We start from the raw sequence: 16,947 nt of genomic DNA, 5'->3' as shown, positions 1-16,947 counted from the left end.
TGGGACATTTAAACTTAACTCCATTTGTACATTCAATTTTAATCAAATCGATATCACCCTTCACCGCTGTAATAAAGGCCTCAATGGCCGACATATTAACCGGGGGCACAAACTTGCTCCCTTTATTAAGACCCAATAACCTAAGACTCAATTCAGAATCAACATTGTGTACAGGTGCAGTTTTGTCAGAGAACCAATATTTTCATTTAATCGCTCTAAAGAACCGGAATAAGTCGGTCTCAATCTGGACCCAATCCGTCAAAGAAGAGGGGCAAAAAGAGAGTCCCTTATTCAGGAGATTTTTTTGAGGATCAGATAATACCTTGGAGGAAATATTAAACACTAGCGTTTCCTCAACGCCATCGCTCCTCTCTTCAACATTTGTCTTGGTTTGTGGTTCCTGTGCCCTAGGCCGCCAGCAGTGCCTTCTTCCCCCTCTTCTGGTGCGTTTCCTGCTGGTGTGGAAGTCACCGGGGTTTCCCCCAAAAAAGAGGAGGAGTCCACATTAGTCGTGCCACCTTGTGTCATGGATTTCTTCCGTCTCCTGACATCTCTGAAATTTGGCCCATCTCTAGTGTCCACATTCTGCCAATTGTAGACCTTGCCTTTGCTGTAGTCATCAGCATCCCTGCTCCATTTTCTTCGTTTGGTGTCTTCTAATTCGATCTTCAATCTTTGTACCTGTATATTCAGGTTATCCGAGAACTTAATATACTCATAATCTTCTATAGTGGATTTAAGAGTATTATCAATCTCACATATATTATTGTGTACCATCTGTATTTCTTGCTGCAGAAACTCAAGATTTAACAAAATCACATCCAATGCGTATTTGTTAGACATTTGTTTGAGTCTATTACAGAAAAACTCATTGCTTTAGTTTCATGGAGTTGACAAATGGACAGGTTTTGGCTGATTTGCCATTACCTTTGTCTTTTGCTGCTGTCATATTCTACACACTTGAGAATGTAGCGATTCCACTTTTAGCCTGTAGGTGTCGCCATTGTGCTTATACAGATATGTTTCAGTATTGGAATATTCATAATTATTCACATTATTTATATACATTATTCATAAACTCTATGGACCTATAGTCTGCACATCCCGTTTGGGATTGATAAATATATTTTTGTTTATGGCCCTTTTTCCTTACTAGTACCTACGATGTCCTATCGTTCCCACACTTAAGATGGCCGCACCAGCGTTTTAGCGCTTGTGCGCATGCGCGGCAGAACGCCGGATATCTTTGATGCCCGAGACGTAGTATGTCTCATTACGCAAGCGCAGTTGCGCTCCATATTCATCATAATAGCGATTCCGTGCTGCTGATACTCCATGAGGTGATCTATGTTTTTAATTGTTTTATGATACACACATGCATTTCACAGCTGTTTTCACTTGTGTTCATTGGATACTTCAGGGAAGATACTGTCTCTTGACTGTACACTCTGCAATATCCATCTTATTTATATTTGAGATGTTTGCACTTTACTCATTAATGTGAGTTGTTTTGAATACTGCTTTCATACGAACGTATTTATGTCTATTTTGACCTTATTGATGTATAATTGGATTGTTGATTGTCACTATGTTTTATATGCTGTAACAAACACGTTAGTCGCTTGAGAAAGGCTCCAGTGGAAGGAGCTGAAACGTTGCTTATGGGACAATAAAAGTACCCTCTTTTTTCACCTTCACAAACAGAGTGCTGCCTATTTTTGCTCTCTCTCTATATATATATATATATATATATATATATATATATATATACTTAAAAAACCGGGAAAATCCATGTAATTTTGTGGTCAGCATGTTTCCCTGCATGTGCAGTCCTTCTCTTGTAAGCTCAGCTGTTTATGCTCTTAAAAGGGGTTTTCCACGTTCTGACAATTGATGACCTATCCACCGGATAGCTCATCAGTATATGATCGGTGCATGTCCGACAACTGGAACCCGTACCAATCCACCACTCCAGTTACCTCCGGGCATCGGACGATATAGCTGAAGGCAGAGAATAGAGGCCGAGCTGCAGTACTGCAGCTCTGCCGAACGGCCGCTATGCAGTGGTCGGAGCCATCTGCTTCCGGCTCCAACTACTGCATACTGTTCAAAACATTTGGTACCCGGAGGCAGCCGGAGTGTCGTATTGGTGTGGGGTCCGGGTGTCGGACACGCACCGATCATATATAGATGACGTATCTGGTGGACAGGTCATCAGTTGTCAGAACGTTTAAAACCCCTTTAACATATCCAGTTTCTCTGGCAGAAAGTAGGTGTCTAACAGTTACCATTGCCAATCGTATTAGATCCTATGAGGCTATTTTTTTCTGTGATCCAGTCGATCCTCCTCTTCCCTCTCTCTTAGGTCTCCCTTAAAAAACATGTGCAAAGACATGTTTAATTGAATCTAGGCTTGTAAAGTGTGAAACGTGTCAGTGACCAAAAGTTTGTCCATCAGTGATGTGTCCATAAGACCAGAGCCTAATATGCCATCAATCCTTGGTAAACATATATACACATTTTATGTATTTAACCTTCATTAGATATAGGAAATGTGGGGTGCAAAAGGTTGACACCACATTGAAAATTTGGGATTTTTTTTCTTTAACACCTGGAAATATAAAGTTTTACAAGTTTGAAAATATAAAACAAAGGATACTACTGAAAAGTAAATAAAGAAATATTCAAGATTATTAACTGGTTCCCGACCGCTGGCTGTATATTTACGGCCTGCGGTCAGGGTCCTTAAAACCCGAGCCATAGACTTTTTACGGCTCGGGTTTTAACTTGCTGCCCGCGCGATCGGGCAGCTGAATGTCGGGTCTCCGGCTGTCAGTGACTGCCGGGGACCCTGAGGAGAGGATAGAAGCAGCTTTCACTGCTTCTGTCTTCTCCGATGTCTTTTTACACAGCGCTCAATGAACGCTGTGTATAGGAATAGAGACAGCAGCAGCGGCGCTGTCTCTATTCCTCCCGGTGATCATGTGACTGGTCACATGATCGCCGGGTCCCGTTAGTGACAGACTGCTGCTGGGTCTTACAAGCCCTATTAGTGACAATCGTCACTATGAGAAAACATGTTCCCCCCGCCAATCATTGTTGTAACGCTAGCGCTGACCCAATTACCCTAATATAGACATGTAATATATTAAAATTTACGGTAGACAATGACGATCACAAATAAAAGGTCTATTTTAGGTTAAAACTATGTTATTACCCCAAAAAAATAGCTGAAACGTAAAAAAGCTTATTTTTTTACTATTATTTTCAAACTTTATGAATAAAAATTCTAAAATCGCAAAAAAGGTGTGTATAAAAACGATAAAAAATGAAACCTGCATTGTCTACGGAAAAAACGTCGCAAAAATCACGTCGTTAGCCCAACAAATAAAAACGTTATAGCCATTTAACTAACGCGTGCTAAAAAGGGCTAAATGGTGTCTGGTCCTGAAGGCTCAAAATAGCCCGGTCCTGAACTGGACAAGACTGTTACATTTATGGCATTGTCTTGCACAAAAAATTGTACAAAAAGGCCAAATTTCTAAAAGTCCTATTTCCATTGAAGCAGGTGTCACACCCATGCTAAAAAATAAATGTGAATATGACCGCAATATCTAAGGTTAAAATGCTTAAATAAGTACTGTATAAGACTATAAGACTAGGTGAACGTAACCTAAATTCACAGCTTTATTTTAAAACTTTGCTATTCAAAATATATCAGGATATCTGCTGGGAACTGCAGGGTAAATGAGACGGAATTTTATTTTAACACATGATATGCTGTCACATAAATGACTCATTTACTTTATTTTTTCAATATCAGATATTAGATGAATTTTCCAGCATAAAATATAAGGATCCTTACTGCCATCTACGGGTCCAGTGAAGAATGACTGGCAAAAACAGTCATGAGTTAGTCCTGCTTTCTGGTATTAAAAGCATAATCTATGCTTGTAAATGTGAAAAAAACAACATATATTTATCTAATATTAAGTTTAATTTTAGTAATATGTATAATCTTTTACTAAATAGGACTAGATAAAATAAAATATGCTGTCCCTAACCATTGCATTAGATGAACATGAAATCTGTAACATTTGTGACCTAAGGACATCTATAATCACTATTATAAACTATTTACTAAATAGGAAAAGGACAGGGAGTGCAGTATTTTCTTCCTCTGGATTTTTGAGGCAATTTTTATTTGGTAACATTCCTGTATAGAGAATTGGTACTTTAAGGCAACAGGGGATATTGCTGTTGTTTTCCATTTCACCATCCATGACCTTAAAGGTTCCATCTCTGGAGCCCTCATCAGTTTATTATATGGACTGTTTTGCAGCAGAAGATGTTAAGGTGAGGCCAATTTCAAGGTATTAAGTATTAACTAGCTGTATTACACGCCTCAGACTTGAACTTTATTTTATTGCATTTTATGAGAGATTATGAAGATTTTGGTGCACATAGGCTTTTTATTACATGACCATAATGATATTCTATATATAATAATTTTCTTAGAATAAGATGGGCTTTTGACAGAATTGTTTTTTCTCTGTTGCAGCAGTGACACTTGGGCCATTGATAGGACGACCTGTGGACATTGTATTCTTTGTGGATGGTTCAGAAAGAATGGGTAAAGAGAACTTTGTGCAGGTGCTGAGATTTATTAAGGACATAGCAGAAGAACTTAAGCTTGCTTCAAATGATAATGATTCCCGTGGAGCCAGAATCGCAGTCATCCAATATGGAGGTGAAGATCAACAAAATGTGCTTTTGGATTTCAGTTTTAACCTAACTAGCATTCAGATATTGCCCTCCAAAGCGGTATACTATGAATCATCCTCTCATATTGGCATGGGCATTCTTTATGCAATCAAAAACATAGTGCAAAGTCAATCTGGTAGGCAGAAAGGTGCAAGAAAAAACGCAGAAGTCTCTTTTGTGTTTATAACTGATGGCATGAACAGCAACAAGAACTTTGCCCAGGCTGTGAACTCACTTAAGGATAACAGCATTGTTACAAGTGCAATTGCTGTTGGCACGGATGTAAATATGGAGAGACTGACTCAACTGACTCTAAAAGACAACGCATCATTGTTTAGGCTTCAGACATTTGATCAGCTACTTACCACAACATTTCTAAAGAACATTGTGCAGTGGCTAGGGTAAGCAGCCTGGTGTAGCAGATAGCTGGATTTTAGTATATGGGCATTTATATTCTTAAACGCATAGATTTTAGAATATGGACATTTATATTCTTAAACTGCTGGATTTTAGAATATGGACATTTATATTCTTAAACTGCTGGATTTTAGAATATGGGCATTTATATTCTTAAACTGCTGGATTTTAGAATATGGGCATTTATATTCTTAAACTGCTGGATTTTAGAATATGGACATTTATAATCTTAAAACGGTGAGAAATGGTCTTTACTGTTAAACATTTGTAACAAAAGATAATGTAATTCAATTATACATGTATGTCTCTAATAGCTTAATAAATGGGATTATATGCATCCGTAAGAGACAAATCACTGTCTTCTGTAGTCTTTCTTCCTATATCCTATAAGTATCCTATAAGTATAGCATCTTTTATTACATTTTAATTCGATATTATCTGATCAGATAGAAAATTCATAAAATAACAGAAATGTTAAATGTAAACAATTTCTCATGTTTCTAAGAACAACGTAACTTATTAATATAGTCAACTACAACAGAAAAATGTTGTCACTCACACTTTTTTATAGAAATCTACAATTACATTATGGACTTACCATGTTATTTCAAGGATTAAAGGTATGGTTTTCATATTTGGTCTTCATTTACATGACCATATAAACAGTCTTTGATAGTCACACAAACTATTCCATGCTTGAGAAAGGCTCGCATTGAGCTGAAACGTTGCACACACGTGGAATAAAGGATCTTTATTTTTGAATATTTTGGAGTGCTGTCTCAATTTCTTCCTATTCAAACTATTCCTATGGTGGTGTCAATAAAGTCATTGGGGAGAATTTATTATGACTGTTGTTTCATGCGCCAGTCTTAATGGAAACAAGCTGGAATAAGATGCAACAAATTTAAAAAGAGGCACACGCCTCTCAATAAATTTGTCCCCTCTTCGGCTGACTGTGCGCCACTGAGTGAAATCTACACTAGACGGAAGCTGGTGTAGATTCCCGCTATAACTTATGCCAGGTTCTGGCGAAAATTATAGAAAATGTGAGATGTCTGTGAGTGGTCCCATCCCTTCTGCCAAGTATCGCCCATTTTATAGAATACGGCAATGGCAGGAGAACTGGCCAAAAGTCGCAACTTTTGAGCCGCTTGCTACTTTTCATGTTGTTAATTTCCACCCATAGTGTTAAAATCACCTTGCAGTACTTTAACCTGTATAAAAGAACTTCCTGCTAGGGCGTGGCTAGCGTGCTGAACAAGATGGACGTGTGAAAGGAGAGCTCTCCAGAGGATCGAGATTATCCTAACCCATCTGCCTGATCAATCATCTAGAATTCACCCTAAACTTCCCTCATCGTACCACACAGACACCTGGTGCTAACGGAGGTTGAATTTCCTTGAATGGTGGCGGCAGGTGTGTACAGCGTGTCGATCTAGATTTGGCGGGCAGACGGAGTCGACACGAGGAGATCTCTCCGGATAGCCAGCTCCCTCCTCAACAGATTCCCTCCTAGTACTTACCGGAGGAGAGACCCGGAACACAGTGGGCTCTGACCGCGGCACAGACTGGGCAAGCATTTGCTGCAGGGGTCAGTACGGGGAAGAGACCCGAGGCCTGATCAGCACAAGCACCTCGAGGTGAAACGAAGAAGGCGGGTCCTTGCGATGGCGGCCTAGAGAGACGCTAGACCTTGATATCTATTTGACCCCCTGTGCTATTACGGCAGAAAACACCAGCGCTGCAGCCGCTTCAGCAGCTTCTCAGTCGGAGAAGCGGATTGCAGGAACAAGCGTCGTGCATCTGAGGACAGTGAGTACACCTTTCCTATCAGTATTTTTCATCAGTACTCTGATAAAATCAGCCTGGCACCTACGGCCTGTAGAAAAATCGAGACCAGGAGCTCAATTTACTAGCCAAATTAACGGGAGACAACCAAGGAAGAAGGGATGTTAGGCTGGTCTGTCTGGAAATAGACATTCATTTCAAAGTATCTGTGCACTTATCGTGTGCATTCTGGGCATAGCTCTAATTTTTTCTGAGGATCCTCACGGCCTCTACCACATTCACCTTCATACCACACTAGCTGAGGTCTTTGGCCTAATTTTTTGTTTATCTGGGACTATTTGCTAAATGGTACCAACCTAAAAGGTGGAACAAGGAAGGGGGAGATTTATCAAAGAATACAGGACATTCTGAACGCTGACCAAGGCTTAGATATGGTCAAAGGCCATAAAACGGAAGGCTGGGATACTCCCAAACTTAAGAAAAAGGGTCAGACCGATATGGATAAATTTCTTCACAAACGAGACTCTACAGCAAAGAAAGACAGCCATAAAAATGGGCAAGGCACCTCTCATTTACCCGCTCAGTTAGAATCATCTGAAGACACATCTGAAGATGAAAGCCATAAGGGTGCGAGTTCCATAAACATATCTAAGGTGGTCATGCAAAAAATTATTGAGAACGCTCTCAAACCAGTTCTGAAAGAGCTAGTAGATTTTAAGCAAGAAGTGAGACACATGCATAAAAGAGTTGAGATACTGGAAAAGAACCAAGCTAAAATGCTGACTCACAGCGCAGCAGCGACTACCGCAATGGCAAACTGCCAGATCCATTTAAACAGCATTCTCTCATATGTAGAAGACCAGGACAACAGGGGTAGGAGAAACAATCTGAGGTTGAAAGGGATGCCGGAGACAGTCTTGCCACCTGCTATAATTGCGACGACATTAAGCCTGCTGCAAACATTGTTGCCGCACGATGTGGCTGAGGCCCTGGTGGTTGAGAGAGCGCATAGGGCCCTGAGACCGAAACCAAAAGATGGAGACCCTCCTAGAGATGTGATTTGCCGACTCTTAAATTCAACGCACAGAGATCTAATTCTCCATAAAGCAAGAGAGTCCCACACGCTGTCCTATAAGGGTTTTGTATACACGATTTATCAGGATCTCTCTCCAGTAACCCTGAATAAGAGGCGCCAGCTCAAACCGCTGACTGAAGCCCTGAGAGCCAAAAGCATCCCATACCGATGGCTATTCCCCTTCGGGATCGCGTTCATGTTTAATGGAGCCATGCAGACAGTCAGATGCCCAGATGATCTGACACCTCTATATGACGACCTTGGAATGGATCCTCAAAGGCCTTTGTCCTGGCTTCAAATTGTAGATGTTGCAGCACTCCCGAAGCTCCCGAATCTGCCTAGAAGCCCTACGCAAGAAGTGGCAAGAGCGAATCTTAGTCGAAAAAGACTCTCTACCCAGGCAATAGAAGATCCAGAGGAGACTTCTTGAGGAGATTGGAGTGGCTCTTCGAGACGAAGTTTGTTTCTATGTTGCTGCTGATGGTAGCCTAGTCCGTTAAGTAAGATGCTATATACTGCATTAATGATGTTTTCTCATAGCGAAATTGAATGTTCTGAATACTTAGCATACTTTATGTTCTCCCCCCCCCCCCTGGGTTTCCCATACACTGTAACTTACCTGCATCAGCAGACCACTGTATTGAGATATTATTGTTATACCAACTGATACTTCACGTATTTATATTGTTGATTAACCTAGTTAGGGTTGATTTATATTACAAATGTCTGACACAAAGGTTGCCACATGGAATGTGAAAGGCATGTATTCACCTACTAAAAGATCCAGACTTCTTCAGGTGTTGCAATCTCAGGGCGTGGAAGTTGCCATATTGCAAGAGACGCACTTTGTAAAGGGGAAGATGCCCCAGTTATCCACAACTCATTTCAACAAATGGTACCACTCCCAACATCCTGAATTGAAAAAGTGTGGCGTGTCCATAGCTATTAAGAAGTCTGTACCTTTTACATTTACCTCACAACTGTCTGATCCAGAGGGTAGACTCCTTTTTGTCAAAGGGCTAATTGCTAATACCCCAGTAACGATAGCTGGCATATATGCACCAAATAGTCAACAAGTCAGGTGGTTGGTAGCCACTTTGCAACAATTGAAATTATTCCAGACAGGGGTGTGTATTTTGGGTGGGGACATGAAAGTTACTCTTGAACCGTCCCTGGACTCGTCTAAGGGAAGTTCACAGCAGTCCTTTAGGAGCCTCCGAATACTACACAAAACGCTTTTGGATCTACAGCTGAGAGATGTTTGGAGATCGTTTCATCCAACGGGCAGGGAGTACACACACTTCTCGGCGCCACATCACTCCTATAAATGCCTAGATTACTTGTTTGTTAAGGCGTCACAGCTTTCTATGGTATCCACGGCAGAAATAAGGCAGATTGTTGTGTCGGACCATGCTCCAGTGGTGATGCGTTGTGTGGTTGCATCGCTGCCCAAGGCATCATACACTTGGCGGTTGAACGAAACGTTATTAAAATCCTCGTCTTATAAACAGAGAATTTCAAACACTCTCCATAGATATTTTGAAGAAAATCTAGATGAGAATCTCTCCATGACAACCACATGGGAGGCCCATAAAGCAGTAATCAGAGGCGAGTTTATTTCCATAGGCTCTCATGCAAAAAAGACCCATAGACGGGAGGTAGATGACACCATGAGGAAAATTGTACTACTGGAGGGACAACATAAAAAATCCTTAGCTGCCCAGACCCTAAAAGAGTTGACTAAGCAGAGAGAACACCTCAAACAGATCCTAAATCTTAGGGCCTCTAAAGCTTATCTAAACGCTAAACATGCTGTGTACATTCATGGCAACAGGGGTTCAAAGCTCATGGCTCTCATGGCCAAAAAACGCCAGGACCAAGCTTATATTAAAACAATCAAGACTGATAATGGGAGTGACTCATCAGACACTGAAGCCATTGCTCACCAATTTAAACTATACTATGAAAACCTGTATAACATTAGGAGACATGAGTCCGGTGAACAGCTTGTACAACGTAGCGAGGAAATTGATGTATTCTTACGGAATTTGCACCTGCCATCATTGGGAGATACTCAAAGAGACGTGTTGTCTAGGCCCTTCCCTCAGACAGAAGTGGCAGCTGCCCTGAAGGACATGCCAATGGGCAAAAGTCCGGGCCCAGATGGCCTGCCAGCGGTTTATTATAAAAATGTCAATGACTTGCTTTTACCTCATATGGTGACGACGTTCAACTCATTATCTAAGGGAGGGGGTTTTCCCCAGCAGACTTTAGAAGCACACATTTCTATAATCCTGAAAGCGGAGAAAGATCCTACTCTCTGTGGAAGTTACAGGCCTATTTCTTTGTTCAACATTGACGTCAAGGTATATGCCAAGACCCTGGCCAACAGACTGAGACTACTATTGCCGGAGCTGATTAACCAGGAACAGGTGGGATTTGTGGCTGGGAGGGAAGGCAAAGACAACACGTTGAGGGTCCTTCATTTGATTCAGTTAGTGCATAAACGCCGGTTCCCCTTAACACTCTTATCCACAGACACGGAGAAAGCGTTCGATCGTATAGATTGGACCTTTATGGTCAAAACGCTTCAGAAGTTTGGCTTCCCGGACACCCTGATCACTTTTATCATGGCTTTGTACGCCTGCGCTTCCGCAAAGGTACGAGTTAATGGCACCCTATCTCCTACCTTCAAGATCTCTAATGGCACGAGGCAGGGCTGCCCGCTATCACCTCTTCTTTTTGTTTTAACAATTGAAACCCTGATTCAGCATATTCGTCAATGCAATCAAATTAGAGGGGTGGAGATTGGAGGGCAAGAGCACCTGACGGCGTCCTTCGCGGACGATCTCTTGATATTAACCTCAAACCCACAGACATCGTTCCCAATTCTAGCTGATTTGTTTGCCAAGTTTGAGGAAATCTCCAACTTTAAAATCAACCCGGATAAATCTGCAGCTCTCAACATAACGTGCTCTGAGGCGGAGGTAGCGGGGGCCCAGCTTTCATCCCCATTTAAATGGTCAACAAGTTTTATTAAATACTTAGGTTTGCAGATTGCTCCTTCTCCGGATTCATGGTTCCTCCTAAACTATAAGCCTCTGGTATCCCAAATTGATAGCATAATGAATAACTGGAAAATCCCGTTTATATCCTGGCTGGGCCGATGCAACTTGATTAAAATGCTGATAGTCCCCAAAATAACTTACTTATTACAGACCATGCCAATATTCCTTCCACAACATTACTTTCGTAGTCTCAACGTTAAACTATTGAGTTATATATGGGACAAGAAGGGTCACAGGTTAGCACATAGAACCCTGACTAAGCCGAAGACCCTAGGCGATCTCAACTTCACGGATATACAAGCTTTCTATCAAGCTACTCAGTTAAGTAGGTTTCTGGACTGGTTTGGAGTATTACACCCCAAACTCTATGTACAAATAGAGGAGGCCATGTGTGAAGGCTCTTTGACCCAGTTGCTGCTACGATTAAGCCTACCTCGCCCAAGAATGGTATCCACCAATTTAATCACAAAAGCTACTTTGATGGTGTGGAAGGATCTGTCTTCCAAGGAAGACATTTGCCCCACCCCGTCGCTACTGATAAATCTGGGGGATCTGATAGGGCTTAAGGATGTTGGAAGCGAGACTCACAAGGTGCGTAGTTCAGGATTGAAAGAGGTAGCTTTAGGAGATATAGTGCGAAAGGGTGAATTTCCTTCAGAGGAGACCTTAAGATTACAGCTCCCGCACATACGCTTCCATTATTTGGAATATATGCAAATGCTCTCGAATTACAACTTTCTTCTAGAACAGGGATATATCACAAGACCGATGACATGGTTTGAGTCGCTATTGTCTTCATTGACACCGATTTCAAAATCTATTTCCTTAATATATAAAAAGCTGGTGTCAATAGAAGAGCAGGTCCCCTTACCATACATCTCCTCATGGGAGAAAGAACTACATATCAAGTTCACACAATCGGACATTCAACATATATATAGGTCTAGTTGTGGCCCTTCCAGATGCGTGAACTTGCAGGAGACCTTCTACAAATTGGTAAGCAGGTGGTACAAAACACCGGAACTACTTCATCGTATAGAACCTGCAATATCGCCCTTGTGCTGGAGATGCAATCAACACATAGGCTCATACACACACATCTGGTGGACTTGCACACATATATCATCCTATTGGGAAGAAGTGCAGCGTATTATCGCTCTTATTTGCCCATCCGCCCCACCACTCACGCTTAACTATATACTTTTGAACTTACCATCAGAATCCACAGTACACAGTAATGGTAGAGACTTGTGGCCACATATGGTACTAGCCACAAAAGCACTGATACCGCTGAATTGGCGGAAGAGGGCACCTTCATCCATCACACATTGGTTAAACAAAGTGGCGCAGGTTTCTAGACTGGAGGAACTGAGTTACTTATCAAATAGGAACATAAGTAAATGCTATAAAATTTGGCAGTCTTGGCTAAACTTTATGGAAGATGAAGGCGGATACATGGCCTGTCTGGCAGTCTGAAATAGCAGGCCTAGTTGATACTAACTTCACAGGTTGCGAGACGGAACCCCTGAACCCTCTCCCTTTACCCATTCACATTAGACAGGACTAACTAATATCCCCGAGGAAGGACAGACTGGAACATTGCAGCGGGTTGGGTATAGATATGGGCAGCACGCCCCAATAATAAGAGGTTTATGTTATGGAATTCAAAAAGTGGTGAAATATGTCTCATGCTTTGTGGCAATATATGTATGTTCCAAGTTTTGGCACTTGTACAGATGTTATCCTTTGATTCACAATGTAATTGATGTACGTTATGTTGGATTGAAAAAATGTAAAATCAATAAACAGAGTTTTGACAAAAAAAAAAAAAGAACTTCCTGCTAACTTTTAATCTTATTATTTACATCAAATCTGACAATATCCTGTATATAGTGAAACCTCTTCTTGAAACCAACAAACAAATTTGCATAATAAGTCATTTATTTGGGTAATTTCTCAAATAAAAAATTATACAGAATGCTGGTTAAAGGGTTTAAAGTCAGCAATGTGCCAGAAGATACATTGGTGGCGGTCTGGGCAACGGGAACCCCACTGATCACAAAATTGAAGGATCCTGCTTCATCCTCCCAAGTTATGTGTCCATTCTGCTCATAGCTCTGAGATTTCTACAGCTGTGTGAAAGCTCCATTGAAGTCAATCGAAAGACTAACATCATAGTTGATGGATATCTGGCATGTTAGAAGATAAAAAATAAATAAAAATGCAACAAGATGCACCTTGCATTTCACTGCCTACACACTTAAATTGTATTCACAGTCAATAGGAACGGTTAATATGTTGTAATCTTGTTTACAACTTCAGAATTATTAAATGAGTGGCATGAAACTCTAAATCAGATTTGAAATACTTTAAAGTGTACCTAACCATTCAGATGACTTCACAGAAAAAACTGTCCAATAAGTGTACATGTAGAGTAACACTATTTCTGGCCATTATATGACATGTATATTGCATTATTTAGCCGTTTTCCCCACTGCAGGCTCCATCTCTAATTCTCCGTTTTCTTTGAGATTTTTACTTTTTTTTATCACATATATAGCAGCTGCAGCAGGAGCATGGACGAGATTATACAGCAGTAATGAGCTGTAAAGCTGAGAATCCAGCACGGGAGTGAGATAAAACACTTACCAGAAGCTGTAGCATCTCTGTGTCTCTCTTTGCTTCTCTCTCCCTCTGCTCCTGCTCCCCCCCCCTTCCCTTCTCGATAGACTTCTACAGGTAGCTACAATCTGATTCCTCTTTGAGCTTATAGTCTCTTTAGGAGACGAAAAAAGCTGTGAATTCAAAGTGTGAACAGTTAGGAGGAAGGGAAGGAGAGGAAAGGAGACTTATAAGTGAAAAAAGGAATTATGTTCTAATAAGAGATGTTACAAAGTTTCACTTGTACTATTGATTTTATGCAAAGTATCGTGAAAAGTTAGAGACCCTTTATATACAGCTAATAATAGCCTGTGTTAAAACCCTAAAACTGGGTCTGCTACCCAGAGGAACAAACCAATAATCCATATACTCCTCTCGGTGATACCAGTGCTACCATACTGATACAATATTGATGTTTTTGAGTAACATCTTTACTTTCACGAGAAAAGAAAAAAAAGCCTTGCTTTCTCGTTCGTTACATTGGGCAACACAGACCGTGAGTATAAGCTATTGCTACTAGGAGGTTTGATACTAAGAATTCAAAATTGTGGCTCCATCTACAGGATACATCCCACCTACAGGCAGTTAGTTTATGGTTTTTTTTTGTTTGTTTTTTTAGCTGGGAAACAGGGTTAACATAAGTTTACCTGCTGTCCCCTCCTCCAATACGGACGCACATTGTCATATCACAAATGCACCATTGTCTCCCTGCCTATGAAGACGAGGGGGACAAGGGCGTCAGCTCCTCAGTTACCCACCAGCCTAAGGAGCACCTATCACAATCACTCCCACCTGTGTCTCCCCTCACTAAAGGGTAAGCCACTGAGGGGGTGCTCCTGCTGGTCAGACATCTGGGACATGGAGGATGAAGACATGAAGGCTGAGTGTTACAAATCCCCTTCCCCCTGTCCTCCGCTTGTGTACAGCTACGTACGAACACACTAACTGCTGTCCGCTGGACTATGGCCAATGGCTGCTTCTTTTTTCGGGCTCCGCAGACCCAAAACACTTAATAGGCGCCACCTGTAGCTTGCGGCGCCATCTTTAACTTTTTATTATAGGCGGCTCCATTTTTTTGCCGGATAGAGCCGGCCGTTCCTTCTTGCGGCAGTGTGTGTGTAATTAGATGGGGAGCCTCTCTCTCTGTGTCTCTGTCTCATTACTCACTTAGCTACATAAGGTGGAGTAATTGCCTTGCCGTGCAGTACCTGAATTGACTCATTGGCCATCTAACCCCTCCATCTGTTAAAATGGTGTGGTGACTTCCTCAGTTGCAATGTCTGACCCTAGGACAAAACCTTCTCGCGAGACAACCATCACAGTTCATGCCTGCTCTAAATGCAGCACTACATTTTTCTATGGTCAGCCTCCTCTATGTGATGCATGCCGGCCTCCTGGCCAAGCATCTGTTACTCTTGCCCTCCTGCCACCCCCAGCATTGCCCTCGTCTGGTATTTTGGGAATTGACCCGGACTAGGCCCATTCCCTTTCTAGGACTGTTGGTAACCTTACGGACCTCACCCAGTCCATGGGCAGGTTGGTTCGTCTTTCTGACCTGCCCCCTCTGGACTCTCCGTCCATGTCTTTCTCACATGGTAGGCCCCTAAAATGGGCCAGGTCCACAGGATTAACTTAGTTTTCCCTGGCCTCTTATGCCTCACCTCCCACATGTGGTGCAGTCTGGGGCCTCCTCTCACCCCAGGGAAGCCTTCTCAGAGGGGAAACTTTCTGATTCAGATCTGGATGACACAAGGTCTTCCAAACTGTCTACTTCTGTTGAAGTGCTCATTAAGGCAGTCCATGACACTGTACAGGTTACTAATCTGGTACCTTCTCCTTCGCTTGATTTGGTTTCCTTCATTCAACCTCAATGGTCCCAGAAGGTCCTTCCAGTTTATTCTGAAATTGACTGCATAGATTCCAAGGAATGGAAACATGCAGCTCCATTCAAGGATCCTCTGGATTTCCGTGTGCAGTCATATGCTAAGTCTACTTTTAAGGCTACTTATTACGCAATATCTCCATTTTTTTTTTCTGCTTCGACTTTGTTCAGCAGAGCTACCATGGAAGGAATTAGTTGATCTGTCCCATCACCTCTCTAATGCGTCCAAGTAAATGTGCATGGCATCTATTGATACTGCTCGTTTATTGGCTCATGCTTCTTGGGGGTTCTACTCCAACCTTGTTGTTGTGCCAGCATCATACATTTCTCATTGTTCCAGCGTGATTGTGCAGTGAAAGAAGGTGGGCTGGAACAATGAGAAGTGTATGACGCTGATTGGTCACTGATTGGTCAGCGTCATACACTTCTCTTTACAACGCCCAGTTGGTAAAAAGTAAAAACACGCCCAGTTGTCTATTAAGAAACTAATTAGCATAATTCTAAAATTGCTCATAACTTGCTCAAAAATGATAGTTTTTCAAAATAAAAACCACTGCTGTTATCTACATTACAGCGCCGATCACATTATGTAGGAGATAGGGCACGTATAAACTGGTGACCGAGCCTCTTTAAACAACATTAGTTACTGCGTGTGTGTGTGTCAATATATATATATTTATTGTGAGACCGTGACAGGAAAAGTGGTAGGGGATTGCTATATTTCCACAAGATTCCCCTCGTATGTGTGCTAGGCTCCAAGAAGTATCTGTCTCATCCAGAGAAAGCTGGGTGAGATGGAAGGAATCCAGGAAAGCCGATTTTCCTTAGCTAGGAGTAGTTTTGCTAAGGAGGTTGTTAATTCCTAAGTTCAGCCCGGGATTTTTCTGGAATGATAGTCAGGTTGATAGCATTCCCATCCAGCCAAGTAAGGGCTTTTCCACACACACAACGGAATAGCTGCAGAAAATTTCTGCAGCAATTCCGATGAAAGTAGAAGACTTTCCGCTGCGGCATAAACACACCATTTTCTGCAGTTTTTAGGGCAGAAAATGGTGCATATTTTGCTGCGTTTTTTTACAATGCAAGGAGATGATGACATCTCCTCTGAAAAACGCAGCAATTCAACTTTTAGAACATTTGCAAAAATTATAATTTTACTAAATTTAAATGCTTCTCTTGTAAAAGAGATAGTAATATCACACAAAATAGTTACTAGTTTCCCATATGTCTACTTAATGCTTGCATCGCTTTTTGAACGTCCTTTTATTTTTCTAGGATGTTACAAGGCTTAG

General features: G+C 41.6%; 1 protein-coding gene across 1 annotated transcript in view; it reads left to right on the top strand.

Annotated features, from left to right (window-relative positions):
* The window catches only part of LOC142652831 (collagen alpha-2(VI) chain-like), a 147,552-nt gene extending 142,383 nt beyond the window's left edge, over positions 1-5,169 (top strand). Inside the window, exon 28 of the mRNA XM_075828513.1 lies at positions 4,562-5,169. Within this exon, the coding sequence (XP_075684628.1) occupies positions 4,562-5,169 (608 nt within the window). The remainder of the gene's footprint in view (positions 1-4,561) is intronic.
* Positions 5,170-16,947: the final 11,778 nt, after the last annotated feature.

The sequence above is a fragment of the Rhinoderma darwinii genome, chromosome 5 (assembly GCF_050947455.1).
Source record: "Rhinoderma darwinii isolate aRhiDar2 chromosome 5, aRhiDar2.hap1, whole genome shotgun sequence".
Lineage (NCBI taxonomy): Eukaryota > Metazoa > Chordata > Amphibia > Anura > Rhinodermatidae > Rhinoderma > Rhinoderma darwinii.
Note: the sequence above shows the minus strand (reverse complement) of the source record. Positions and strands in the feature narration are given on the sequence as shown.